We start from the raw sequence: 25,319 nt of genomic DNA on the forward strand, positions 1-25,319 counted from the left end.
AAAGAACATTATGTGGAATACTGAAGCAATATCTCAAGAAATCAGCCAGTAAGCTAAACTTTGAAAATGTATGGTCAGACCTGAAAAGACAGGTGTGAGCAAGGCATTTACGAACTTGGCTCATTTACACTGGTTCTGTCAGGAGCAATGGGTCAGAATTCCTGCCAACTATTGTGAGAAGCTTGTGGAAGGATATCCAAAACATTTGACCCAAGTCACTCCAGTGGTACCAAATACTAATGAAATGTATGTAAACTTCTGACTTTGAAGAAAGTAATTCTTCTTCTCTCATTATTCTGGCATTTAGTAAATAGGTCAATTAAGATTACCAAAATTATTTCTAACATAGGAAAAGTTTAGTCTGATTTCATGTCATGAGAGTGAGTGTCTTTTTATATAGTGTGTGTAAACGTCTGGTTTCAACTGTATATGTCAAAGTTATCCATGACTAATTCAGATTTTTCTTAAGGAGTCTTTCACCTGAAAACCAAAAAACTGTCTAATCGAAGTGTAGATTCTATCATTTTGATCTTTTGGTCAAAGATCAAATTCCACTAAAACTTTCACATGAAAGATGCACAGACCCATGAACAACCAAATGAACATATAAAATAAATTTCCCCTTGCTTGTTTTTGCAGAGTTTGCAGCAGCTGATTGGATTCAGAGACACTGTGTCCCCCATAGGGCTATAAGGTTCTGGCATTTTTATCTGACATTTTTGTTCCTGGGTTTTGGCACTTTTTTTGGAGGATTTTATGAGCAAAAAACACATGGAATTTTGAAGAGTCACTTGGCATTATGCAGTTCTGCCTGAACCAGTCAGAATACAGAATAATAAATTGACCAATCACAGTCATCTGCTTTGAAATGCTGCTGGTCCATTCTTCTGTCACAGAAGACAGCATTTTTGGTATAAAAAGGACATTTCAGCCCAAATTTCAGATACATTTTTATATATTTTGAGTCATTATGAATGACAAACATAAAACCAATGGAAAGTTGAAGTTTTAATCGTATTCTCTCTTATTACGTTTTGCCTAGTATAATGCTGTTAGTTGTTAGCTTGATAACCAACTAAAGAACCATGTAAAATGTGCAAACACATATTGTAGTTAAAGTAGAAAAGACATGGTTTGGGTCTCAAGAGGTGACACTGTGTACTTCGAGGGGACAAGCACACACCAACCAAACCATCAAACAGCTGATTCTGATCTAAAAATGTTTCTGGATTAGATCTGGAGAATAACAGCTGATCAAATGAAAACAAAAAACAAAAAAACCTGACATTAAGTGTCATTAAAATATCTGCTTACTTAGCTTATGTTTATAATCATGTACAGGTCATGTCTAATCATTTAAAATGTACTAGGTAAATATTGTGACTTTTAAATGTGTAGCTCTAAAGCAGTTGTTTTGATTAAAATAAATTGAAAATAAGTTTTTGTTTTTGCCTGTTTTGTTGATAGAACCTTATAATTACAAATGAACATTGTTTTTTTCAGAATTAGAAAGTTCTATCTGCAAATGACCACTTCCCAGAACACCCACTTTCACAAGTGTCACACATTTGATTTCGTTAACTACTCTGAGGGTGCCTTTATTTCCCATTTATCAAATAAATGTACCCCCTCTTTTATTTATATTGTACAAGTGGTCAAAACTTTATGTACACAGAACACAGACAGAACCTTTAAATTCTAAGGGGACGATTGGTGAGTGTGTTTCCTTTTTACAGACACAACACTTTCATCACCAAACTTTAGCTTGCTCAGCAGACAATATTTGTCTATATCAGCGTAGGAATGTGGAAGAGTTTTTTTCTATTTAAACCATTTTTGGTACACGAAATGGGCCAATTTCAAACATGCAACGATTTTTGATAGTACTGTATAACCTTAGATCTTGGACTAAGTGACTCCAAACAGGTTTAAACCTTCATAAAAATAAGAAAATATATAACTAAAAATAGTTATACACTTGTGACTGATTCACAGTCAGTGTTGGTCATGTAAAGTTGCAAAAGTAATCTGATTACTCCTTCTAAAAGCAATAAAATTACTACTCTGCTTATTTTATTTCAAAAGTAATTTGATTACTGATTACTATAACTTTTTTTTTTTTTAAATGCTGCTCAGGAACTAAGTTAGAAAAAGAGTAAATTCTTCACACTAATCTGTGTAATCCCTCAGTCGTCCAGGTCTGATCCATGGCAAAACATGAAGTTTAAATGTGTCAACTGGACCAATCGTTGTTCATCGTTACAATGATTTGTTCAGTTGACAGATTTAATCTTTGTCTTTTGTTATCTTCACACTAATGACATTTTGTGGGTCACCTCTGTGCCAAATCCGCTCCTCATTAAATCAATATTTGTATAGTTTTGGTTCACAGCTAATCTGTGTGTGACACCAGAACATTACATACCTGCTCCTGTTTTATCTTTGTACTGTTTTCGGGCACAGATCTGTGGATTACACACATTGGCAGGGAAAAAGTAAAAGTTACTAGGGCAAGTACCTAATTACTTAATTTTTCGTTGCAACTAGTTACATTACTACTACATTACCCTTAGTTTGTAATTAGTTACTGCCCAACACTGCTCAAAGTATATTCACATATGTAATAAAATAAATGAATAGGGCCTACATTGTTATTATTGCTTGTCATTCTGGAAAAGCCAGACCTACTGTTCTAGGAGGTACTGCAGTATTCGCAGTAATTTCTTTTGCAAATCAGTTGCAGCGACTTTGTTATATGTCGCCCTCTAGTGGAAAAAGTCTAGTACTCATCCATGATACGTGTCCGCGTGGAGTTTTTTGCACAACTATACAAGTAAACAATGGGTGACAGATAAGAGAATGTTTAACAAAAAGAATTTATTTTAAAAAATGCACTGTAGTCATGGACAAAAGACATGTTTTGGCATATCAGTGAAAACCCATAAGAAGTGCATAATCTCACTTCAGGAGCATATGCACTTCAGAGCAGTGTTTCGTTTCATTCACTCATGAGTGTTCATTCAGTTTCATAAGACTTGTTTTGAGCAGTCCAATGCAGCAGAGGGCAGCAGATTCCCAAGTCCTTAGTATGACATAAGAATATATCTTCAAAGCTCCAAAATGATGTCCATTCAAATACATTTTTATGTTAAAATACTACTCCGTAGGTGCCTAAACTTGGAACTTATCTCAAGTCCAACACTGCAGGGGATGTATGTGTCCAAATAAAGTATCTACTATGTAATAGATGAAATCAAAACAAAGAAAGAAGAGGTTAGCTGGTAGTAAACAAGCATCAGATTGAGTGCCCACTGCGTGTCATGTGACCGCAGCACTTGTGCCCACTCATACTCACATGCCTGGGACAAGAATCCACACAATGTTTGTAACACGCGTTAGTAAACATTTTACATGTGCCCACGCAAATTTCAACTCCCACTTTCCACATTACACTCTCCACATGGTATTTGAAATGAAATAATAACTAAGATTGGACTGATTATAAAACATGCTATTCACCTCAGAAAAAAGGCCTTTCAAACAATGATTTCATTGACTAAAATGAATCATTTTTCAAAGTGTAGTTATTCCTTTGAATTGCCTATATTTAACATACTGTGTGCCTAAATGCAGTGTGGCTCAGCGCGTGTGAGGCCATTCATTTCCAAAATTTGTCCGTTTGCTAAATGTCCGTTTCCTGCTGGGCTGTCCTGTCAGTGATGGGCGAGTAAACCTCATACCGCACAAGATCCACGTACAATACTGTTTCACACATAAATAATAGTCATTTGATTACAGATGTGCAGTTCTTTTAGGAGAAAATATTCATACAAAGGACTTCTCTGGCTGTTTGACTTCTGCTGCCTTTGGGTTGTCCTTCACTGGCGCTGTGATAAACGGCTTCACTCTAGACATGGGGGGGCTCGAGCCGTGCTGCAGCAGAAACCCCCCCACTATGAGGAGTACACTGGCACCCCAACCCAGGTACAGCGCTGGCCCCAACTCCCTTTTCAAAGGTGCCGCTATATTGGGGTCATAGAAGTCCCTGATAATGCCATATGCAGTCCAGCAGATGGGTACCATGTAGATCAGGCCGGCCAAGAGAAAGAGCAGCCCTGCCACACGGGCCACCCGGGTTTTAGAGGAGGAATTGGTTGCGCCCATGCAGTGTGTGCACTTTGCACCAGCCACTGCAAGCATCAGCGCCAAGAGGCATAAGAGCAGAGACAGGACAGTGAGGCCCCGAGCAGCCTGAGCCGAGAAGGGCAGAGCTAGTGTCGAATCGTATGTCTTACACTGGATTTGGCCCGTTGTCTGGGACAGGCAGTTCATCCAGAGGCCCTCCCATAACACCTGGGCGATCACCAACTCTCCTCCAACGAATGCAGACACGCGCCAAAGAGGGGCAGCGCACACCAATGCCCCAAACACCCAACCCAAGACGGACAGAACTATCCCCACCAGCTGCAGACCTGTGGATGCCATCTTTCAAGAAACCTTCTTCTTAAATATTCAGTTTTATATATTCATTTAGCAGATTCCTCTGATGCCGGGTGTCCTCAGAATTTCCTGTAAAATAAAAGCTTTTTATTAAAATGCGTTATTTGTTGACGTGAAAAATCTTCCACAACCAAATTTCACATTAAAAGGTCAAATTTAAAAGTCAGTCTGACGAAATTCTGTCAGCTCCTGTTTATTGAAATGTACATGTATATGTTAGTACAATAAAACTCACAATTAGGATGGATAGGGATCAGGTTACTTACGGGCGGTGGAAACAAATAAATGAACTTACCTTCTGTAGTTGAAGGTTGTAAATGTGTTGGTCCAGCCTTGTGCAGTGAGAGCTGCAGTGTTGTACAGGGAGCTGGTTGTATCTGTGTACATCATAAATGGGATCGTAGGAGGGCAGTTCAGAGAAAAAATGCACACACCACACAAAGATGGCACACAAGCTGCTTTGTTACAGCCAAGAGTTGAGTGAGATGACCTAATGAGGGTTTATCTTATTTACTGAGGATTGGTTTAGTGTTTTATCACGGCAATAGTGTAGTGTGTTAACACTGGTCACACACACTCTCTTCTGTGGTGTGCTCTACTAATTACAGCCACAATATTTCTCCACTTCTACTGCTTTATAGATTTTAGGTGGACTTTTGCAGTGTATGCAAAAGTGAGTTATCATGTTAAATATTTAGAAATCATATTTCAAACATTTGTTTGTGCTCTTCTGAACTAAACATTTTGCCAGTTATATCGTCATAACAAGGATGTCAAAGCTGTACCTTGAGTAGAGCAACAATGAGTTTAAAGTCACGACGCTTATTCTGGTTTGTAGTATTAAACTGTAACAAACATGGATCAGTATTTAACATTTGGTTTTCATTTTAACATGTACTGAATCTGTGGAGAGTTGTGGATGCTAGTTCAGTTCTGATCTCCTGCTGATAAAGAGACTTGTTTGTCAAAGGTGCCATGTTGTGGTACAATGAATGGGAATAATTAACAGCAGAGGTAAGTGAATAGGTGTAAACCAATGTGGGCATGAGAGAACTCAGCTTCTGTGAGCTCTGATTTACTTGTAGGAGAAGCTAAAATGGTGGTCGCAGAAAACATTGCTGCCAATCTGCAACAATGACCTCTGCCCATCACTGTAACATTCTCACAATTACACTCAGTCAAGTTGACCAAAACGACAGAACTAGAGCAGGATCCCTTTGAGGTTACAGGACCACAGCTCTTTAATGGAAGCCCAAACTAATGGAATGGCCTGTTAAATGAAATAGTGTAAATAAAAGCTCTTCCTTTGTCTGTTTAAAGTTGGACTGTAGGTATGTGCTCACTGAAGGACGTCCTGCCACTGTCTGTGGTTTCCTTATGGGAAATGAACTCACTTTTCTGAAATAACCCCAGACAAAGTATGTCCTCTAGTAGTTCACCAATTATGTTTCAGGAGTACAGAGGATTTATAAATATGAAATATATTTATTAACATTCTTTAGCATGGTCTATTCATGTGCAACACAGAATGCACTGAAATACTGTTTACACACATAATGAAATAAAGACATACAATACCAGTATATACTTCTGTTATACTACAAAATTGGCTTTAGGTTTACATGTTACTCCTTTCCAGATGCCAATGGCCCCTAGCCCACATAGCACACCTAGGACCAGTGCAGGGGCCCCCAGAGCCAGGGCCACCTGAGTGTTGGCCCCCACGGCTATCACTACCCCAGCCAGCACCAGTACCAATGCAGCAGCAGCAGCCACGCGGATATTCTTCCGTTTGACTTTTTTCTCTTTCTGGCGGTCTTTCTCCTGCTGCTCTCTTTCTGCGTCCCATATCTTTCTCTCCTCCTCTTTCTTCTCCTCTTCCTCTTGCCTCCTGCGCTCCTCCTCCTCTCGGAGCTTCCTCTGGGCCCTCTCGTACATCTCATTGGTGTAGTGCTTACCTCCATTGTCATGTACCATTTCCTTGATCATATTGATGAGCTCTGTGACCTGCACTCGGTCGTCTGCGTCGTTGTTGTTGAAAGCATGATACCTCCGTCCAAAAGTAATTGAGAGTCTGCGCAGCTCCTTGCACTCCTTCAGTGCATTGTCGGCCTTGGCCTGATCTTTGCATGTAAACAGCATAATTGTGTACATAGAGGCATCATCTCCAAAGTTCTCCTGTATCCATTTGACAGCATTTCGTTCCTCTTCAGTGAAGCGCACTCCAAGCCTGATCACCAGTAAGAAAGCGTGCGGGCCTGGGACAGACATTTTGACACATTCTTCTATCCGTGTTTTCAGCTCCTCTTCTGTGATGGCAGTGTCAAATAGGCCTGGCGTGTCGATCACCTGCACTGCAACCCCGTCCACCTCCCCACTGTCAGTCTCACAGTGTTTGGTCACAGACACAGGGCTGGGGTCCTCCCTGAAAACAGCTCTCCCAAGAATAGTGTTTCCTGAGGCACTCTTCCCTGATCCAGTCTTACCCACAAGGACTATTCGGAGTCCTCCTGACAAATCCAGAGCTGTATAGGGAAAATATATAATTTTATATCTCAAAGTATAACTGATGGCGACAGATAAGACAATGTCTGTGGACATTAAATATATTTAATATAGGCTACAGTAGCACGTAACTTTAAGCGTACTGCTTTACCTGACCCATCTATGGTACTTTAACTAAAAGACATGGCTGGACATTTAAATCAACTAACAAAAGACATTATATTGAAATACCTTCAAAGTTGCCTTCAGTTCGAGGTAGGGAGCGCTGTTTCTTTTCTCGCAGGGGGATTGCTGTGGATTAAAATTTCCAGTTAAAGAAAGAAAATCATGAGGCAGGATATTGACAAGGATTTTAATATTAGCTTACCTTCAGCCATTGGGTCTTATTGATCTTTGTCCCAATGTTTGTAAGAAAAAGTGAGTCGCTGTCCCTCTGCATTTACATTCACTCCAGAGAAACTTCTGGAAGCATGGCCTTTGCCGAGTGGGCTTCCTATTTCCTTGCATTGTCTTATTAGCTACATCTGACCAGTGAGAATTGTGAAAGCCCACAGAGCAGCCCCCTTCACAACACACGTACAGCTCCTTTAAAACTCATCACCACATTAGGCATTATGGTTTGAGTGGATATTTTCAGAAAATAGATTTACAATAGTAGGGGTAGATCTTACACCTGCTTATATAATTAATATTTTATTTGTTTTCATATTTCACATTTGATGGTCAATACATTGTCAGGATCTCCCAAGCAAGAAAAAAAAAAAAAAAACAAAAAAAAAAAAACGCACTTGTCTCCAAGGAGATGTTATTGTTCTGCCTGCAATGTTCCACAGTATGGTTAAGTTGCCATTTATGCAGTCTGGATATAAGCCATTTATCCAGAATTTCATCTTTAAATATACCATGAAAAGCATTCTTACAGTAAGTGAGATCATATCTCCACAGATGTGACCAGAGGAATGTTCGGTTATACAGTTTATAGGCATATGAAATCACTGTCAACAGATAAACAAATACATCATGAACACTAAAGTAAACATATATTGTACATCTCAGTCCAGAAAAGTGCAGTAGTACTAAGAGTAGCAAAGACACACCACAAAACACTCAAAACCTGAGGACCAGAGCTTGGAGATATCTATACATCTATACATATTATATGTGTGTGTATGTGTATATATATATATATATATATATATATATATATATATATATATATATATATATATATATATATATATATATATATATATATATATATATATATATATATATATATATATATATATATATATATATATATATATATATATATATAATGTGCGTGTATATGTGCGTATATAATGTGCGTGAAACACACACACTTATATATGTATATATGTATACAGACACACACACACACACATACACACTATAAACCGCTGGATAGGTGTATGATATTTAAAGTCCAGAGTTTTTCCAAGCGGTCTTAAAACAGTCATAAACCTTTGGGCCCATGGCAGTACATACTGGGATTAACCAGGGTTTAAAAACTCCCCCAAGAAAACACCCAGCAAAGGTAGAAAGTATATATTTACACCATTCATCCTCAAGTTTTTTCTGCGCTGCCTTGTACATGTCATTGGTGTAATACTGTCCTCCATTCTCCTGCACCATCTTCTCTATCTTCTCCAGGAGTTGCTCCACCTGGACCCTGTTCTCTGGACGCTTGTTGTTAAATGAATGGTATCTCCCACCACATTGGTTTTTCAGTCTCCGGAGATTGACACTCTCACTAAGATACTGCTCCAGAGTCTTGTCCTCCAGCAGGTCTGTGTGAGTGAACAGTAGTATTGTGTACATTGTGGCATCTGAACCAAAATTATCTTCAATCCATTTCACAGCCGCTCTCTCCTCTTCTGTGAACCGGGCCTTGACACTGATCACCAACAGAAAGGCATGAGGTCCGGGAACAGACTGGACAATTACACAGTTTTCGATTTCATTTTTCAGTTCTTCATTTGATTTGCGTGTATCAAAAAGCCCTGGAGTATCTACAATGGTAATGAGTCTACCATTATGGTCTTTTTCTTCTACCTTTTGGCAGTTGTTTGTCACAGACTCTGCAGAGTTGTTCGTTCCAAAGGCATTCTTGTGAAGAATAGTGTTTCCAGAAGCACTCTTTCCTGATCCAGTTTTACCAACCAAAATCAGCCTCAGACCTTCAGACCAAATATCTAGAATCATAGTAAAGACCACGCAGTGATAATCAGCAGGCAGTAATAACACAGAACCTCTACATGCCTTGTTGTTCAGTTTATGTCCAAAGTGCTAATGGGGTGAGCGCAATAGATTTACAGTTTGTTTTTTTCAGTCATAATTCAACACTCAGACATGATTGGATATTAAAACAAATATTGAAACTATATCGTCACATGAAATAATTAAAATTTTTTAAATGTATTTAAAGTTCTAAATTATGCTAAATTGACTCTTGTGAGCTTTAAGTCGTGTTATAATGCTGTTACCTCCTCAAAAACATACCCAGAGTTGTGTTTTGTTTCATTCACACATGTTTGAGTAACACTTTACTATTAGTCTGTCAACATCTCCAAAGCTCAAAATGCTCCATTCCGCCTTGTGATGTCATGAAGTGATAGTTTTCACGTTAACAGCTCCTTTTACCTGCTAGTGAAGGTATAGAGTTTCTGTTTCTACCACATGACATCATAAGGTGGAACATAGTGTTTTCTGTTTGAGAGAAGAACTCAGCTTAAACATGTGTGAATGAAACAAAACGCAACTCCAGGTATGTTTGTAATGAGAAAACAGCATTATAACATAGACCATAGAATAGTGTAATATAGGCCCTTTAATGACACAGTGCTAGTGCTACTAGTATAATGACAATCCCTCTTACTTGTTTGAATTTCTTTGTAGGTATTGTATGTAGTCATAACTTCCAGGCCAATATAATGTATCTTATGTTAATTCAAGGCCGGGGGTATTTCAGTAGGATGTCAACATTTGTATTAGTATCAAGCTTGTGTCTTGTTTTCACAACACTAACTCTAAGAGTTTGGGAAGGCCACTGAGGAGAATTAGTTACTTTCCCAACTTCTGTGTAATAGTTACAGTTTCAGAAGCAATGCATATGGCAACTCATCATCTTACCCTGGTTATCCATGTCACTTTCTCCATGAAGTCCCTTAGAGTGCCTCTAACTGCACTCCAATGCAGTGTGTTGCATTACATTGTTTTATTCTAAATCACTTGGAAAAAATGGTCACTTACCAGATCGAACGGTGCAGGCTATGATTAGGAACAGCAGTATGTTTGAGATCCAATAGTGAGACATGTTGTTGTTTCTGTGATGCTTGTAACAACACGATGTTGTGTTACCTGTTCTGGTGTATTTATACTCCCCAATTTATGACACACCCACAGTGAATGCAGCTGTAGTTAGCTGCTTTTAAAATGTACTATAATAATGTCAAACTAATCTTTGATTTTTGATTTTCACATCAGATGCTTTCATTTTCACTTTTTTCTGGAAAATTCAGTTAGTTTACTATCAGAGACTAGCTTCCTATTCAAGTTTTGTTATGATTGAAGAAAATACAAAAAATAAAATAAAAATTGAAAAAGTAAATCTGATAATGTGATCTAATGTGATAATCTAATCTGGTCAGACTTTAGAAATTAAGCAGGGCTGGGCCTTGTTAGTACTTGGAGACTGTTAGAACGCTGGGAATACCATGTGCCAGTGGCAAAACTGTTGTTGTGTCCTTAGGCAAGGCACTGCACCCACCTTGCCCAGTATGAAAGTGGTGTGCGTGTTAGGGTTGATGGTCGGAGGGTTTGGAGGGGCGGATGGTACAAATTAGTAGCCTTGCTTCCGTCAATCTGCCGCAGGGCAGCTGTGGTTATAATAACCAGCATCTAGTGTGGAGTGAATAAATAATGCAATATGAAACACTCTGAGTGTCTTGAAAGGTGCCATGTAAATACAATACATTATTAAGATTGTGATCAAATCTTCACCACGGAAAATAAATCTACTGTGAGAGTAAATAAGCAACGGATGTGGAACATTATTGTTTCATTAATACAGTATTATGTTATTAGTAGATTATTGTTTCATTAGTAGATTAATATTAGTAGGTGTCTGGGCAAACCTAAGATATTCATCCCCTCCCATACACTTGCTGCCAAAAAGGATCACACCATATAGACCAAAATAATGATGTCAAAGAACAGCCTTTATTGTCTCTAGGTGGCCAGGTGTCTTGAACCCAGAGGGCTACAGTAAAGTAAACAGCAGATTCTCACATTAAAAAAAACATAACGACAGTGTCACTTCACTCTGCAGAGCACCTGTTCATGATGACAGAGGCACATATTCAAAGGACAAAAGATGCATTGTATGTATAACATTCACATTCATGTTACTATGGACAGTCTCTAAAACACTCCAATGTAAACATTTTAGAGAGAAGAGAGCAGAGAAATTAACCAGTCAATTTACCTCCTGACAATATTTCAATTTTGCCCCAATAAGCTATAAAGACAATCCCATTCCCACTCTTGAGAGAACCCAAGAGCTGCACCCAAACCTGTCAACACATAAGAGGAGGTCCACCATCCCCCTGTGAGAAGACCCAGGACCGAAGCAGCTATCACTTTACAATATTCATTTTTATGCTTCCTTGCAAGCTTTTCAGTTTCCTCTTGCCACTGCTTTCTCCTCTTCCAAAATATCTTTTCCTGTTCCTCCCTCTTTTTCCTCTCTTTCTCTTCTGTTTGCCATACCTCTTCCTCCCTCTTCTTTCTCTCCTCCTCTCTGATCCTCTCTTCCGCCTCCTCCCTCTTTTTCCTCTCTTCATCTTTCATTCGCTGTATCTCTTCCTCCCTCTTCTTTCTCTCCTTCTCTCTGATCTGCTCTTCCTCTTCCTGTTTCTTCCTCTTGGCTTCCTCTTCAGCCTCTTTCCTTTCCTCCTCCAGTCTCCTCTGAGCTTCCCTGTACATGTCATTGGTGTAGTGCTCTCGTCCATTTTCCTTCACCATCTTCTCGATCTTGTCCAGGAGTCCCTTGACCTGGGATCTGTCTTGAATGTTGTTGTTTTTAAATGCGTGGTATCTTCCTCCACACTGATCTTTCAGGTGACGTAGGTGATCACTCTCACTGATGAACTCATCCAGAGTCTTGTCCTCCAGCAGGTCTGTGTGAGTGAACAGTAGTATTGTGTACGTTGAAGCATCTGAACCAAAATGATCTTCAATCCACTTCACAGCTGCTCTCTCCTCTTCTGTGAATCGAGCTTTTACATTGATCACCAACAGAATTGCATGAGGTCCAGGAACAGACTGGACAACAATGCAATCCTCAATGTCTTTTCTCAGTTCCTCGTTGGTTTTGTAGGTGTCAAAAAGCCCTGGTGTATCCACCACAGTAATGAGCCTACCCCCCTCTGCACTCTCTACTTTCTCACAGACGCTGGTCACAGACACAGGTGATACTGCACTTTTAAAAACATTCTTGCCCAGAATCATATTTCCAGATGTACTTTTTCCTGATCCTGTTTTGCCGACCAAAATGATCCTCAGCTCTTAAGATGAGAGAGAGAGAGAAGTTTAGGCCATTAACCTTAAAGATTCTCATTCAAATCAAATGAAAAATAGCTGACCTACCTGTAGGATTTGTGTCTTGAACACAGGGTGCAATCAGGAAAAGCAAGAGAAAGGCTGGTATCCAGATGCAATACATCTTGCAATTTGATCTTTAATTGTGACTGTTATTGAAAAAAACAAAAACACTGAGATTATTGTTGGTAATTGTCGTGATGAAATGGCTGTGTTACCTGTAGAGGCAATGAAGGTATCAGGACAAGTGCTTTAACTCTATTTGTATATTCGAGGGAGTGAACATAAGATACCAGTTTCGTTTCGCTGAAAACATAACCGGGCAATTGTGACCGGGAGTAATAGCGCCATCTAGTGGCTTTGCTTTTTTCTTTTTGTTTTAACTTATTTTCATACATCAAACAAAACGCCTTATAATGACAGAAAATGTAGCATATAACTAGATATAATTGGATTACTAAAATAACACCCTAAAATATAACATCTTTATAGTTGCAATGTTTCAATAAATGAGACAGTGGTTGTATTTTACAGGATTATAGTTTGTTTATTACACTATACATTTAGTGCACATTTGTTGCAGGGGTCACATATAGGTTGGGGCCATAATACACCGTGTTCATATAAACGTGCACACGCAAAATCAAATGATCAGCCCGTTTCTGCAAAAGACGATTAAAATAACATGTAAACAAGAAAAGCCTAGAGTTAGATTCTGATCATAGTCCCTCTGATTACTCTGAATATTTATCAATCCTTATTCCATTTAATCAAGATGTTAATTCTCAAAAAGGCAAAGCAAAGCAAAGTCGGCATCTATAGACAATTTCGATGCGGCAAAGCTCAGTAAGGCTGTTAGGACAGACACTGGCCACAACAAAAAAGGAGAAAGGCCAAACGACAACAATGGAGAAAAGGCAAATGACAAATAAGGAGAAACGGCAAAAGAACTCAAACCAATCACCAACCAAGATAGCCAGGGTACAATGTGTTTACATCGTTTTCTCTTTTCCTCTGGGCTCATTTGATATTGTCTAGCTATTGACTGCTTTTGTTCTTTAAATTTTTGGTACAGAGGCTTAAATCTTTCCTTTGCATCATCAATTATTCTCTGAGCTTCCCTGTACATGTCATTGGTGTAGTGCTCTCGTCCATTTTCCTTCACCATCTTCTCGATCTTGTCCAGGAGTCCCTTGACCTGGGATCTGTCTTGAATGTTGTTGTTTTTAAATGCGTGGTATCTTCCTCCACACTGATCTTTCAGGTGACGTAGGTGATCGCTCTCACTGATGAACTCATCCAGAGTCTTGTCCTCCAGCAGGTCTGTGTGAGTGAACAGTAGTATTGTGTACGTTGAAGCATCTGAACCAAAATGATCTTCAATCCACTTCACAGCTGCTCTCTCCTCTTCTGTGAATCGAGCTTTTACATTGATCACCAACAGAATTGCATGAGGTCCAGGAAATGAATGGACAACTGTACAATTTAAAATATAAATGTTCTGTTTCTCATTGCTGTCTAGAAGTCCTGCTGTGTTTATAATGCTGATGTATCCGTCGCCTTCGCTCCCGCTCTCCTCACTCTGACACGCATTGGTGGCATCTGTCTTTGGGAAACTGTTCTCAAAGACTTTCTTTCCGAGAATAATGTTTCCAGCTGCACTGTTTTCTGATCCACTTTGCCCGACCAAAATGATCCTGCGTTCTTAAAGCAGAAGAGAAAACATATGTAAAAGCCGCAGTAAAATATATATACTACTATAAAAATCCAAAGCATGACATACCCCCAGATTCGACCATCTTGGCACAAGCTCCCATCAACACAAGCAAAGTGAAAGCGGGGATCTTGGTTTGAAACATATTTTTTCAATGAAGTCAGTTACTTGAGTGAGTATGAGGGAAGCTTCTGTACAGCTTAAATAAGATACTTAACTTGTATAGGTGAGAAGGTGGTTTATAAAATGGATCACAGCTTAGGAATTTTGAAGTCAGTGCCAACACTTTTCTTGACACACTTCTTTAGAAATTAATTAATAGCTGTTTTAATTCCATATAGTTTCGGACACCATTGCGTATAGTCATTAATGTGTTATCATGTAAAAGCAATATTCTCTAAACATTTAGTATTTTACCCTTCAAAAGCAAGTTAAAAAACAAAACAAAGCTAATCAATTTTCTCAGTTCAAAATATTTTTTCAGGGCTTCTGTAAAATTGCTGCCATGGCCACGTATCTCTTGTTAAAACTTATCAAGAGAAGTGAATAGACATTTATTTTTTTCAGATTCCAATGAACAAGATTCTTTTGTAGATAATTATAGTTAATAAAGCTCTGACGACAAGTGAAAATAGCTTCCTTGTTCTTAACAGACTTTCGCTTAGCTGAGAAACAAAACTTTAAAACGATAAAGAGAAGTGAGTGTTGTTGAGCTAAGTGAGATACATATAGTGTCTGCATTGATCACTTTTCATTATATATATTTTTTAAGAAGCAAAATAGAACAGATCCCTGAATTGCTGTTATTGTTTCATTCTGGAAAACAGGACCTTGTTCATATTCTTGTGAAAGTTTTGATGAAAACACTGAGTAGGTCTAGTAATGTGATCTTTGTGTGTTTGGTCCATGTGCTGGAACTTGGTGGTGTTATAGTCTCATATGGAAGAAGCATGAAGAGTCTCAGAGTGAATTGGTAGTCTGAGTACAACAGATTAAACGTCGTTAATAATCATCATAAAGGTACTTTGTCAATAATAATTAAAAAATAAAGTGTTGATTCTTCTTGCAGGTGAATTTTGATAATGATCTCCAGAGAAATGTAAAGTTAAGTCATTATCTTAAGTCGGTAGAATTACTTTCGATTTCCTGGCAGGCCTAGAAAGCAATTCTGACATAGGCTCTGAAAGTATTAAATGAAAGTGAAGTTATAACCCGTCTGACCCCAGCTATGGCAGTGTTCAGTCGGTAGAGGGCGCTATGTATACACCGTCTACTACAAATCACTGGCTATTTCCAAATCGATAATATACAAATAATAACAATGAAGTCTTAGTTGAATACAAAATAAAGGTGTTGTGGGGCGCATGTGTGAAGAAAAAATGAAAGAAAAGGGGAAAAAAGAGACGATGCAGTGACACAGACTCCCTCGAGCTTCACAGGCTCCTGCCGTGGCCCAGTCTTTTTTTTTTTGGTCTAATCTCTTCATTGTGTTGCTCTGAAATGATCACTGATTGCACCGGAACAACTCCCACGTCAGCAGCCCTCTGTGTTGACAGCGTTTGTCCTGCATCAGTTCGCGGCAATTTTCCATCAACTTGTTTTCTTAAGTCGGCTGCTTTAAGGACATGACTGGCTCACAGAGGCGAAAATAGATCGGCCCAGCACCTGGTGGATGTAGTGTACATTGTGAAAAGGCCTAAGAGATTTTGTTTTTGTTTTCCTTTGCCTGTGTATAAATACAAATGTGATGAGCTATAACGGATAAAGAATAATATCTCAAGATAAAATATCCACACATTAGAGCATCATGTGTGAAATCATTTAATGGTGTGTTTAATTTAAATGTGACCTAAGGCAGGCCTATATGATGTTTGACCATGAGGTTATGAGGTAGGCTGTGTGGGATGGAAGCTCTGAAAGCTCATAGAAAGATGTGGGCGAGAGAAGAGAAAATAGATTACTGAGTGCAGCTTACGTTTTAACAAGGGAATGGTTCATCTCCCACCTGTTTGTTATATTGACAAAATAATGGGCCACACTATGAGATTTTATTTATTCATTTATTTATTATAATTCAAAGCATAACTCATTGAATCTGACATTTTTCAAGTGCTTTGTTGGGTTTCCCTGTGGCATGCGGTCCAATAACATGTCTCAGATCCGTGCTGAAGCTGGGCCTACGGGCCAAAGGATAAAGCGCACCGCACGGATCGTCTCGCCCTGGCTCTTGGTTCCCTTTCCAATGCGCACGGCTTGTGCGCATGGCTTGATATGAACGGAGAGAGACCTTGCGGTGCTGGGACGGACCAGTCTCTGCCGGGAGGCCACCTCTCTTCGCGAGGGTTTCAAACACTTTTTCCAGATTAGTGCTGTCTTTTGCAGACGTTTCAAAGTATTCACAGTCGTTTCCAAATTCTTGAAAAAATTCTGTGGGAGACACCTTTCTCTCGGACTCATGGAGGTCCACTTTGTTTGCGCACACCACCAAGGGCACCAGTGCGCGCTGATCTGGTAAACATGGTTTTGGGAGTTTGGATTTTGCTGCCAGTATTTCAGTTTGCAGAGCACACACTTCTTCAAAAGAGCTGCGGTCATCTACACTGAAAACCAGAAGAAAGATGTCTCCTATAAAGCATTAAAACATCACATTAACAGATGTGTACCAACATAGGTATGTTAAAATACACATTACGCACAGATACGCACCGGTCAGGATAGATAGCCTCCGTTTGGCAGGGAAGTCTCTTTCCTTAGACGCGTCCAGGATGTCAATCTGGTAAGTCTCTCCGCGTATACGGAACAGTTTTCGGAGAAAGTCCTCAGAGGTCGGGTTGTACTCTTCCACAAATCCATCTCGAAGGTATCGTCTTAAGATGGAGGTTTTGCCGACGCGCGGCGCACCAAGAACTACAATGCGCTTGCAGTTCTGTGGCTTTGTTGTGTACACAGTGGAATCTGTTCGCAGGTCCTGGGCAATGTGCCTGTGCTGTGCATGGCTTTGAAGAATCAGAGCAGCCAAATGGTCAAGAGGAGACCGTTTGCATTGGAAACTACTGCTGCCATTCTGAAGTCGCAGCGCTGAATCTAAGCACGTCTGCTTCTCCTGTTTCCACTGAGATGAGACCAATTTGAGCATTCCCAGACCCGCTTTAATGCCCGCGGACCCCAGGTGCTGTGAGGCACTTTTGTACGCCAACATGACTTTGGATGAGGCCGCATTCTGCCCGTTAGAGTGATGATTTTCCAGCAGAGCTCCAGTATGAACACCAGGCATACCTACTCCTATCATTCTGCTCTGGTGGAGATGAATCCTGAGCTCAGGGTGAGTCCTGTAATAGACTGTGTGAAGTTGATGTGTAGGTTATGTGAGCGCTGAATGCTGGTGCTGCAGCCTCTCCTCTTTAAATAGTCTGCGAGTCCATCCAAGCTTCCCACGCAGCCCAATGATTGACGTTTGGGAGGTGCCTGCAGCTGATAAGTCTAACACTCCTCTAATTTAATGCTGGTCCTACAATTATCATATGTAAAATGAGTTCACTGAAAGCAGGACAACGTACATGCCAAATGTCAAACTATTTCAAATTCATTCATTTAATAATTCTCTCTCTCTTTCTTTCTGTCTCTCTCTCCTCTCTCTTCTCTCCTCTCTCCTCTCTCCTCTCTTCTCTCCTCTCTCTTCTCTTCTCTTCTCTTCTCTTCTCTTCTCTCCTCTCTCCTCTCTCTTCTCTTCTCTTCTCTTCTCTTCTCTCCTCTCTCTTCTCTTCTCTTCTCTCCTCTCTCCTCTCTCTTCTCTTCTCTCCTTTCTCTCTCCTCTCTCTTCTCTTCTCTACTCTCCCCTCTCTCTTCTCTCTCTTCTCTTCTCTTCTCTTCTCTTCTCTCCTCTCTCTTCTCTTCTCTTCTCTTCTCTCCTCTCTCCTCTCTCTTCTCTTCTCTCCTTTCTCTTCTCTTCTCTTCTCTCCTCTCCCCTCTCTCTTCTCTCTCTTCTCTTCTCTTCTCTCCTTTCTCTCTCCTCTCTCTTCTCTTCTCTCCTTTCTCTCTCCTCTCTCTTCTCTTCTCTCCTCTCTCCTCTCTTCTCTCCTCTCTCTTCTCTTCTCTTCTCTTCTCTCCTCTCTCCCCTCTCTTCTCTTCTCTTCTCTCCTCTCTCCTCTCTCTTCTCTTCTCTTCTCTCCTCTCTCCTCTCTCTTCTCTTCTCTTCTCTTCTCTCCTCTCTCCTCTCTCTTCTCTTCTCTCCTTTCTCTCTCCTCTCTCTTCTCTTCTCTTCTCTCCTCTCCCCTCTCTCTTCTCTCTCTTCTCTTCTCTTCTCTTCTCTTCTCTCTCCTCTCTCTTTCTCTCTCCAGTGTAAAAACGTGCAGCAGCGCCCCTAAAGACAAGTTTGGAGCGCTGCAGTTTAAAGCATCCGTTTCCTTGGTAACGTGGAGCGTGACCGCGCGTGCCTAGTTAGCTTAGCGATAGCCTGACAACTGAAGCCTAATGTTTAGCTAGGTATAAAACCAACAGTTTATGACTTTGCCGCATTCAAAATGTTAGCATGTTTACTTTTCCTAATCTAAATCAGGAGCAGCTCTTGAGACGATAAAATGAAAAAGATCAACTCAAGTAAGCTAGGTGTTTCAGGTGAGATAACAACGGGCATCTGCTGGACATTTCCAACACATTTTACGTTATTATTTTGTATGTCTGCTTGTTTAAATGCCTGCTTTTAGTGGTATTTTGTTTTGTTTGTTTTAGAGCTGATTAAAGCAGCTGATTCCAAGGAAAACACAGGTTGGCACATTGTAATATATTGATGGGGATTTGTTCAGATTATAATAAATTGTGTTGTGTCTGTAGAAGCAGACTGGTTTATTTATGACGACCAAGGGATGATTTTGCCTCACAGTATTTTGGGTAGCCTGGAGGACTTCAGGAGTTATGTGGAGGCCAGAGGAAAGACAGGGGTAATCCTATCCCTTTTCAGATGTGTCTAGATGTGCTAAGAATTCAGTTTTATCACATTTTTTTACATGCAGCTTTTGAAAATAATACCAAATAGCGACCATCCATTTGGGGCTTTACAAAAACACAAACTCAATGTTGTGGAACATAAAAAGAAGGTCCTCCCAGCTGTCGAAAGAAATGCTTTGGAGAATTGGAATGAAAATATGAGACTGCGGAGACGTCAACAAAAAAGTTTATCTGGTAAGAAAGCCATGTACTAGGATTTCTTAAGGCCTATCAGGTTCCTTGTTACTAACATGTTGCACTATTGTTTTCTCTGGAGGCTTACTGTGCAGGCCGGTTGAAAACCTACTGATGAATCATGGTAACAGATTCAGAGAAACACAGGAAATAAGAGACAAGCTAAATGAAGTCCTGCCGCTGGTTCACTCTGGTTATGTATGACACATCTTCTGTCTTGAGTCACCTGGTTTCATAGTCATGGGCTGTCATATATATACTGTGTGTTTGCAGGGTCACTGTGTAGGCTGTGAGTTCTGGAGGCTTCCCCAGCGTTATGGAGATGAAACGAGTGGCATAACAGCTACTCTGACTAAGACAGAGAGAGGCATCCGGGAACCTAGCGCCCAAGTTGGCTTACCATGCAGCATACGTCAGGAATCAGGTTTAAAATTAGCACAATATTCACAAATCCACTAAAGCATGTCCCAGTTTTTACTGATCCTTAGCTTTTTGGGTTTTCATTTGTCACAGTTATTGAAATGTAATATGAAATGGTTGAAGGTAACGATTTACAAGTAGTAAAGTACTTTACTTAAGTATAATTTTTAGGTATTTGTACTTTACTTTATTTAAGCCAATTTTACAGTGGATAGTTTTTACTTTTACTTCACTACATTTTAGAGCAGGTATCTGTACTTTCAACTCCACTACATTTTTTGAATTAGACTGAAAAGTAAAAGTACTTTTCATATGACTTGAGGGGTTATGTTTTACCTTTTTTGTGGTAACATCCTCACTAAAGCTTGCATTCAAGCTTCGGCTTTGAGCAAACATAAAAAATAAATGCACAAAATTCATGAGAAAAAATTGAACAAAATATGTATAATTTTTTAATCAGTATCACTACATTTAACACTTGTGTGAAATATTTTTACTCTTAAAGTACATTTTTAAACTGGTAGTTAAATGCTTTTACTGATTTTTTCATGTGATACTTTTCCTTTTACATGAGTAACTTTTCCCTCTGTATCTGTACTTTTAACAAAACAGTAACAAAATTGAGTACTTCATCCACCACTGGTAAGATGTAATGTTTCTAGGACTTAAGGATACAGTGTGCCGTGCGTCTCGGGCATGGAATCAGAGCATATATTTGAAGCAGCAATGCCAGAAACTTGTGGAAGTTGTCCAGGAAGTGGAGTTCAAAAAGCCGGTAAAACAAATGATAACTTCACATACACAATCTAAACATATGCAGTCTTAATCTAGTCCCACTTTATGAACACAATTATCACAATTCACACATTGACACGGTTTTATATTCTAGTCAGATTCATATATTTTTTTAAATATATACTTTTAAAGGGCCAATATTACACTATTTTTTGATCTATGTCATAATGGTGTTTCATTATAACAAACATTTCTAGAGTTGTGTTTTGTTTCATTTACACATGCTTAACACACAAACCCTGCTGAGTTTTTCTATCAAACTTTGTACTGAACAAGGTAAAGGGTAGCTGTCAACTTGAAAACTACCGCTCCATGACATCACAAGGTGGAACAGAGCATTTTAAGCTTTGGAGATGTAGACAGACTAAAAATGCAGGATTACTCAAACATGTGTGAATGAAACAAAACACAACTCCAGGTATGTTTTTGAGGAGGTAACAACATTCTCACTTGTGTAATATCTGTAATCGTTTGGGATCACTTAGATGGAGATGGAGTTAACATGTCCACATGTCATGATTGCTTGTCAGCTTTTCAAACTGTACTACATGTTGTATTAAATGGTTCAGGGCACACATTTAGTCTCTTTTTGTGTCATAGCAACAGGTGTCAGTAACCCAAAGACAGGGGCAAACAGGCATCATACCTGGCCTGGTCTATGTGGGTGAGAGATGACAGTGATAGCAGTGTGTCCTTACACAATGGTGGCTAATGCAATGATTGAACTCTGATAAGCTCACACAGAAACAGAACAGTCTGGTCAGCTCCCCAACTCTCTAGAATAACATAGAAAGTACATATTTCACTATTTAATTCATTACATAATATTAACATGCTGTTTACTATCCCTAATCTTGGGGGATGTTTATTACCAAATCCAGTATTGAAATTGGATAAAAACAATATAAACACAAACACACCATAATGCCTCTATTATCGTTTGAATCTGATCTGTGTCATTACATTCACAGGACATAGATAAACTGGAAGTAATTGGCTCCTCTAAGCCATTTCGTACTTTGACTTGCAATGAATCACTGGAGGATGAAAATAAAAAGAATGAGCCCAAAGATGCCCATGAGTTTGTATTTTTGTAATTTTAATTTAAGCATAAACATTATATATTTTGCTTCAACTGTTTGTCACTCTTTCTCAGAGTCATGGACCTGCAAAGTAATGATGTGGAACCAGAGTCAAAGAATTCACCTGTCCCTGCCTTAAGGGTCTCTGGGCAACTTGCTAACTGGACTGGCAACTCTACCACTAATCAGGTGCGAAGAGTAATAGTGCTCAAGTGAAATGCATGATATTACTTCACTATGACCCCCAATATGACCTTTTGTAATAATAATCATAATAATAATGCTATAAATACTATTGATCAGGGCCAGGTAGGGATCAATACCACTATCTTGTTCGAGGGTCCCACTGGTGAACTGCAGTTGTCCCACCTGGATCTGCACAATGAGGGACCCACAGTCATCTTCTACAGTTGGCAGCAGCTCCCTCTTCCTCAGCACTTTCCTCACCTGCTGCCGCTTTTAAAGAGACCACATTTCTACTTCAACTCCTGCTCTGGTAAAAAGGCCTCCCTGCAGGACTCACAGCCCCCCTCCACTGTTTGTCCAAATTGAAACTTTACATACACAAAAAACAAAACTATTCTCAACATTTAAGAGCACAACATGAAGTTTGTAAGTATTGAGGCAACAGACAAAGTCATTGGTTCTACCCTGCAATGATAAAACTGTGGACTAAAGGTTTAAACTGTCATAGTAAACAGGTGAACTTTTCATCCCTAAACTGGCACTATACCAATGATTTGTTACTCCAAATCATTTTTACTACAGGTGTGATCCTTCCCGGTGATACCAAAAAAATTGACTTTATTTTCAAGTCAGACTCCCCAGGGATCCAAACAGAGCTTTGGCAGCTAAATACTCACCCTGTTCTACTACAAGGAGCCCCCATACAAGTAACTCTGAGGGGCGTGGCTCTGTATCAGGACAAAACGGCACAATACCGGCTGTACATTGAGGTATGTCTTAAAACTGGACTGACCAAGAACAAATACTGAAATCAAATGTTACATGCGTTTTTTTTCTTTATTGTTCATAACCAGAAAAAGTTGGAGAAGGTAGTGACAGTGAAAATATGTCAAACAATAGTGTATGACATGGTGCAGGGGATCCACACACCAGATAGACCCAGTTCCCCCACAGAGCTCCATCAAACTGAAGAGCAGGAGTTTCTTGGTAAAAACCCTAAGGTAAACTTCACAAAGCACCATGTGTCCAAAAACAGACCCTATTTTTGTATTTTTCATTTTCTGTGTGAGTCATAGCCTTGTTACAAGTACAAATTGGCATTATCAGTAATCTACCGTAATAATCCCCCTAGAGGCCTTACCAGAGAGTGCCATGTATCTTATTAACACTAACACCCAGTGAGAATCATCTTTAATAGACATCCATGCATACAATATTGTGTTTGTGTGTAGATTTACTACAAAAACCAGCCAGTTGAGGAGCTGAAGAAATTGTGGCATCAAGTCAAACCAGAAAGCGACTGGGATTTGTCTGTCAGCACTTTACGACAGGTACAAGGACTCATACCTTGTAAATGATGATGCTGATCAAAAACAATATGGTGGACTTGATTTATAGCACATCTGTCTCCTCTAGGCTCTGCTCTCTTTACCTGTTACAGACACAGACGATGTCTCCTTCAACCAAGACACAGGGCTGGCCCAGCTCAACTCTGTGCTCCTACAGCTCTCTGAACCTTCACGTAAAATGCATAGTGCAACACTAGCGGCTGTAGGGTAAGACTAAAGTGCATTAGATAAATGTCAGTATATAATGATCAAATCACATGACAGCAACAAATTTATTTAGTCACAAGTGTAAAACAAAGTGTGACATCTCATGAACTGTTTTAGTGTTTTCCGAAATCCATTGCACTGACAATTTTACACACAACCTCTCCCAGGAGTTATAGTCTCAGAAAGAGTTTTCACTGAGTGATGTTCATGTAAGAGGTTCGAGGGGGATGACTGAAAGAGTTTAGCATATTCAAGAACCAGAAACAACAGAAGGGGTTGTATTGTATGTATAGCACATGGACCCTGTTGCCCTCTTGGGGCAGTGAACATGGTGTATGCTGCCCCCTGCAGGCCGCTGCTGTGGAGGGAGCCATTAGACACCCTGACCAGTGAGGCTGTGAGGCTCACACACCTGCTCCATCTCTCGAAGCAAGACACATGGATGGATAAAATAGAAAATAAAAAAGAAGAGATCTCTTTGGACCATTATGAAAGTATGAAGTATGAAATCATAGTAAAAAAAGACATAGTAATTATTATTTCACTTGGACTAACTTTGTATTTTACTGTTTTATCGCACCACAGATTTGACTGCAAATATAAGTGAGGAAAAGATTGATAAAAAAGCAGGAGTTTCTATAAAAGAGGAAAAGACTTTGACCAAGTCTAAAAAAGAAACAGTGGTGCCAGGCAAACAAATTGAGGTGAGTTAGTCATCTAGAATCTGGGAAATCAGCTTCAAATGTTTATTTAGGTCATGATGCAAGTTTAAAACTCAACCCACTTGATTTGACAAATCCTTAAATGATAAATCCATGGGTCACATTCAGCCCTTCATTAAAAGTTCAGTAAAACATCTTTGTTTTTTGCTTATTTGTAATGTAAATGTTGTAAGATACTTTACTTTCAAAGATAGATTGTCAAGGACAAAATAAGGTCAGCTTTTTCCTCCTTTTGAATGAGTAAAAGATTGCTGATGATATTTTTCCTCTTGTATTGGTTGAGTCATGTTTATGGTACCATCAATTTCTCATATGCTACCATGGCAACAGCACACTGGCTGTGAACATGTGCACCTGATTTTTTAAAATCTGAGCTCAAGTGTGAATGCACTGCACCTGTACAGGCCACTGTCGGTCAGGCTGTGTCACACAGGTCTGATGTGCTTATGACACTGTTACAACATACTGCGTTTATGCATTGCACACAAACTAAAAGATACTACTCGTATCTACTACTTCGTACTATTTATATGTCTTTACTGTATTATTGCAGGATAGGAAGAAAGGCAGAGAGAGTCGCACTGGCCTGGAAAAGCCAAGGAAGTATGGTCATAGTAAGGAGGCCGAATTACTTCTACAAGAACATGCCAGTGAAGACCCTGCTTCTGACATCAACATCGTGGACATTTACACCAGGCTTCTTCACCAAAAGGTCAGAAGTATCTATAAAGCATGAATCAAGTGCATTGTGCATACTAGTCCTCTCAATTTGGCATGTTTAAAGTTTTTGTTTTCCTTTTACTGTTTACCAGGTTTATGGACTGATGGAAATTCTCGTGGAGCACCTCTGTGACCTTTCTGATGACGAGAGGCTTCCCTCTGATACTGCCACAACACTGCAAGGGGAAATATAAAATAATAAAAGTTTAAACTATTTATTTGTAATGTTTTTTTGTTTTGTTATTCTGAGTAAAGTGGATCATCAAAGTAGATTCCTGCCGCTGTCATAGTTGATTGGATGACACTCGGTTAGCGGGGA

The 25,319-nt window shown here is 39.5% G+C and overlaps 7 protein-coding genes across 8 annotated transcripts; 1 reads left to right on the forward strand and 6 right to left on the reverse strand.

Moving 5' to 3' along the window:
- Positions 1–2,894: 2,894 nt before the first annotated feature.
- On the reverse strand, positions 2,895–5,219 carry LOC117373753 (claudin-4-like). The gene is made up of 2 exons (XM_033969852.2): positions 4,796–5,219; positions 2,895–4,569 (listed from the first exon to the last, which is right to left on the reverse strand). The coding sequence occupies exon 2, from the start codon at positions 4,483–4,485 to the stop codon at positions 3,826–3,828; it is 660 nt and encodes a 219-aa protein (XP_033825743.1). The 5' UTR covers positions 4,486–4,569; positions 4,796–5,219; the 3' UTR covers positions 2,895–3,825.
- A 796-nt stretch (positions 5,220–6,015) lies between these two features.
- On the reverse strand, positions 6,016–7,475 carry LOC117372681 (GTPase IMAP family member 7-like). The gene is made up of 3 exons (XM_033968516.2): positions 7,373–7,475; positions 7,237–7,296; positions 6,016–7,025 (listed from the first exon to the last, which is right to left on the reverse strand). Exons 1-3 carry the CDS (start codon positions 7,380–7,382, stop codon positions 6,094–6,096), a joined length of 1,002 nt encoding a protein of 333 aa, XP_033824407.1. The 5' UTR covers positions 7,383–7,475; the 3' UTR covers positions 6,016–6,093.
- Positions 7,476–8,428: 953 nt separating this feature from the next.
- On the reverse strand, positions 8,429–10,357 carry LOC117378861 (GTPase IMAP family member 9-like). Its single transcript, XM_033975586.2, has 2 exons — positions 10,279–10,357; positions 8,429–9,221 (listed from the first exon to the last, which is right to left on the reverse strand). Exons 1-2 carry the CDS (start codon positions 10,340–10,342, stop codon positions 8,446–8,448), a joined length of 840 nt encoding a protein of 279 aa, XP_033831477.2. The 5' UTR covers positions 10,343–10,357; the 3' UTR covers positions 8,429–8,445.
- An 871-nt stretch (positions 10,358–11,228) lies between these two features.
- On the reverse strand, positions 11,229–12,900 carry LOC117378959 (GTPase IMAP family member 9-like). Of its 2 annotated transcripts, XM_055221390.1 has the most exons (3): positions 12,846–12,900; positions 12,676–12,776; positions 11,235–12,593 (listed from the first exon to the last, which is right to left on the reverse strand). In XM_055221390.1, exons 2-3 carry the CDS (start codon positions 12,749–12,751, stop codon positions 11,527–11,529), a joined length of 1,143 nt encoding a protein of 380 aa, XP_055077365.1. In that variant the 5' UTR covers positions 12,752–12,776; positions 12,846–12,900; the 3' UTR covers positions 11,235–11,526. The 2 variants fall into 2 exon arrangements, with proteins under 2 accessions (XP_055077361.1, XP_055077365.1); XM_055221386.1 differs by having other exon boundaries at positions 11,229–12,593; positions 12,676–12,871.
- Positions 12,901–13,186: 286 nt separating this feature from the next.
- LOC117375183 (GTPase IMAP family member 9-like) lies at positions 13,187–14,537 on the reverse strand. Its single transcript, XM_033971453.2, has 2 exons — positions 14,411–14,537; positions 13,187–14,331 (listed from the first exon to the last, which is right to left on the reverse strand). Exons 1-2 carry the CDS (start codon positions 14,484–14,486, stop codon positions 13,406–13,408), a joined length of 1,002 nt encoding a protein of 333 aa, XP_033827344.1. The 5' UTR covers positions 14,487–14,537; the 3' UTR covers positions 13,187–13,405.
- A 1,850-nt stretch (positions 14,538–16,387) lies between these two features.
- On the reverse strand, positions 16,388–17,731 carry rasd2b (RASD family member 2b). Its single transcript, XM_033970334.2, has 2 exons — positions 17,048–17,731; positions 16,388–16,966 (listed from the first exon to the last, which is right to left on the reverse strand). The coding sequence occupies exons 1-2, from the start codon at positions 17,628–17,630 to the stop codon at positions 16,428–16,430; spliced, it is 1,122 nt and encodes a 373-aa protein (XP_033826225.1). The 5' UTR covers positions 17,631–17,731; the 3' UTR covers positions 16,388–16,427.
- Positions 17,646–25,194, forward strand: mycbpap (mycbp associated protein). The gene is made up of 18 exons (XM_055221075.1): positions 17,646–17,663; positions 19,045–19,105; positions 19,172–19,278; positions 19,351–19,519; positions 19,602–19,717; positions 19,793–19,943; positions 20,602–20,714; positions 21,706–21,815; positions 21,891–22,005; positions 22,120–22,312; positions 22,585–22,772; positions 22,857–23,003; positions 23,235–23,333; positions 23,419–23,558; positions 23,910–24,052; positions 24,144–24,262; positions 24,834–24,992; positions 25,093–25,194. The coding sequence occupies exons 1-18, from the start codon at positions 17,646–17,648 to the stop codon at positions 25,192–25,194; spliced, it is 2,250 nt and encodes a 749-aa protein (XP_055077050.1).
- The last annotated feature ends 125 nt before the right edge of the window (positions 25,195–25,319 follow it).

The sequence above is a fragment of the Periophthalmus magnuspinnatus genome, chromosome 1 (genome assembly GCF_009829125.3).
Source record: "Periophthalmus magnuspinnatus isolate fPerMag1 chromosome 1, fPerMag1.2.pri, whole genome shotgun sequence".
Classification (NCBI taxonomy): domain Eukaryota; kingdom Metazoa; phylum Chordata; class Actinopteri; order Gobiiformes; family Gobiidae; genus Periophthalmus; species Periophthalmus magnuspinnatus.

Excerpts from the sequence above, each read along its gene's own strand:
- LOC117373753 (XM_033969852.2), bottom strand. The coding sequence starts at position 4,485 with ATGGCATCCACAGGTCTGCAGCTGGTGGGGATAGTTCTGTCCGTCTTG.
- LOC117372681 (XM_033968516.2), bottom strand. Across the intron at positions 7,026-7,236 it reads AACTGAAGGCAACTTTGAAG|CTCTGGATTTGTCAGGAGGA; the intron begins GTATTTCAATAT and ends TTCCCTATACAG.
- LOC117378861 (XM_033975586.2), bottom strand. The coding sequence starts at position 10,342 with ATGTCTCACTATTGGATCTCAAACATACTGCTGTTCCTAATCATAGCC. Across the intron at positions 9,222-10,278 it reads AGCCTGCACCGTTCGATCTG|ATATTTGGTCTGAAGGTCTG; the intron begins GTAAGTGACCAT and ends CTATGATTCTAG.
- LOC117378959 (XM_055221386.1), bottom strand. The coding sequence starts at position 12,751 with ATGTATTGCATCTGGATACCAGCCTTTCTCTTGCTTTTCCTGATTGCA. Across the intron at positions 12,594-12,675 it reads TCAAGACACAAATCCTACAG|AGCTGAGGATCATTTTGGTC; the intron begins GTAGGTCAGCTA and ends TCTCATCTTAAG.
- LOC117375183 (XM_033971453.2), bottom strand. The coding sequence starts at position 14,486 with ATGTTTCAAACCAAGATCCCCGCTTTCACTTTGCTTGTGTTGATGGGA. Across the intron at positions 14,332-14,410 it reads CAAGATGGTCGAATCTGGGG|AACGCAGGATCATTTTGGTC; the intron begins GTATGTCATGCT and ends TTCTGCTTTAAG.
- rasd2b (XM_033970334.2), bottom strand. The coding sequence starts at position 17,630 with ATGATAGGAGTAGGTATGCCTGGTGTTCATACTGGAGCTCTGCTGGAA. Across the intron at positions 16,967-17,047 it reads GAGGCTATCTATCCTGACCG|GAGACATCTTTCTTCTGGTT; the intron begins GTGCGTATCTGT and ends AATGCTTTATAG.
- mycbpap (XM_055221075.1), top strand. Across the intron at positions 19,106-19,171 it reads TGATTCCAAGGAAAACACAG|AAGCAGACTGGTTTATTTAT; the intron begins GTTGGCACATTG and ends TTGTGTCTGTAG. Across the intron at positions 22,773-22,856 it reads AATACCGGCTGTACATTGAG|AAAAAGTTGGAGAAGGTAGT; the intron begins GTATGTCTTAAA and ends GTTCATAACCAG.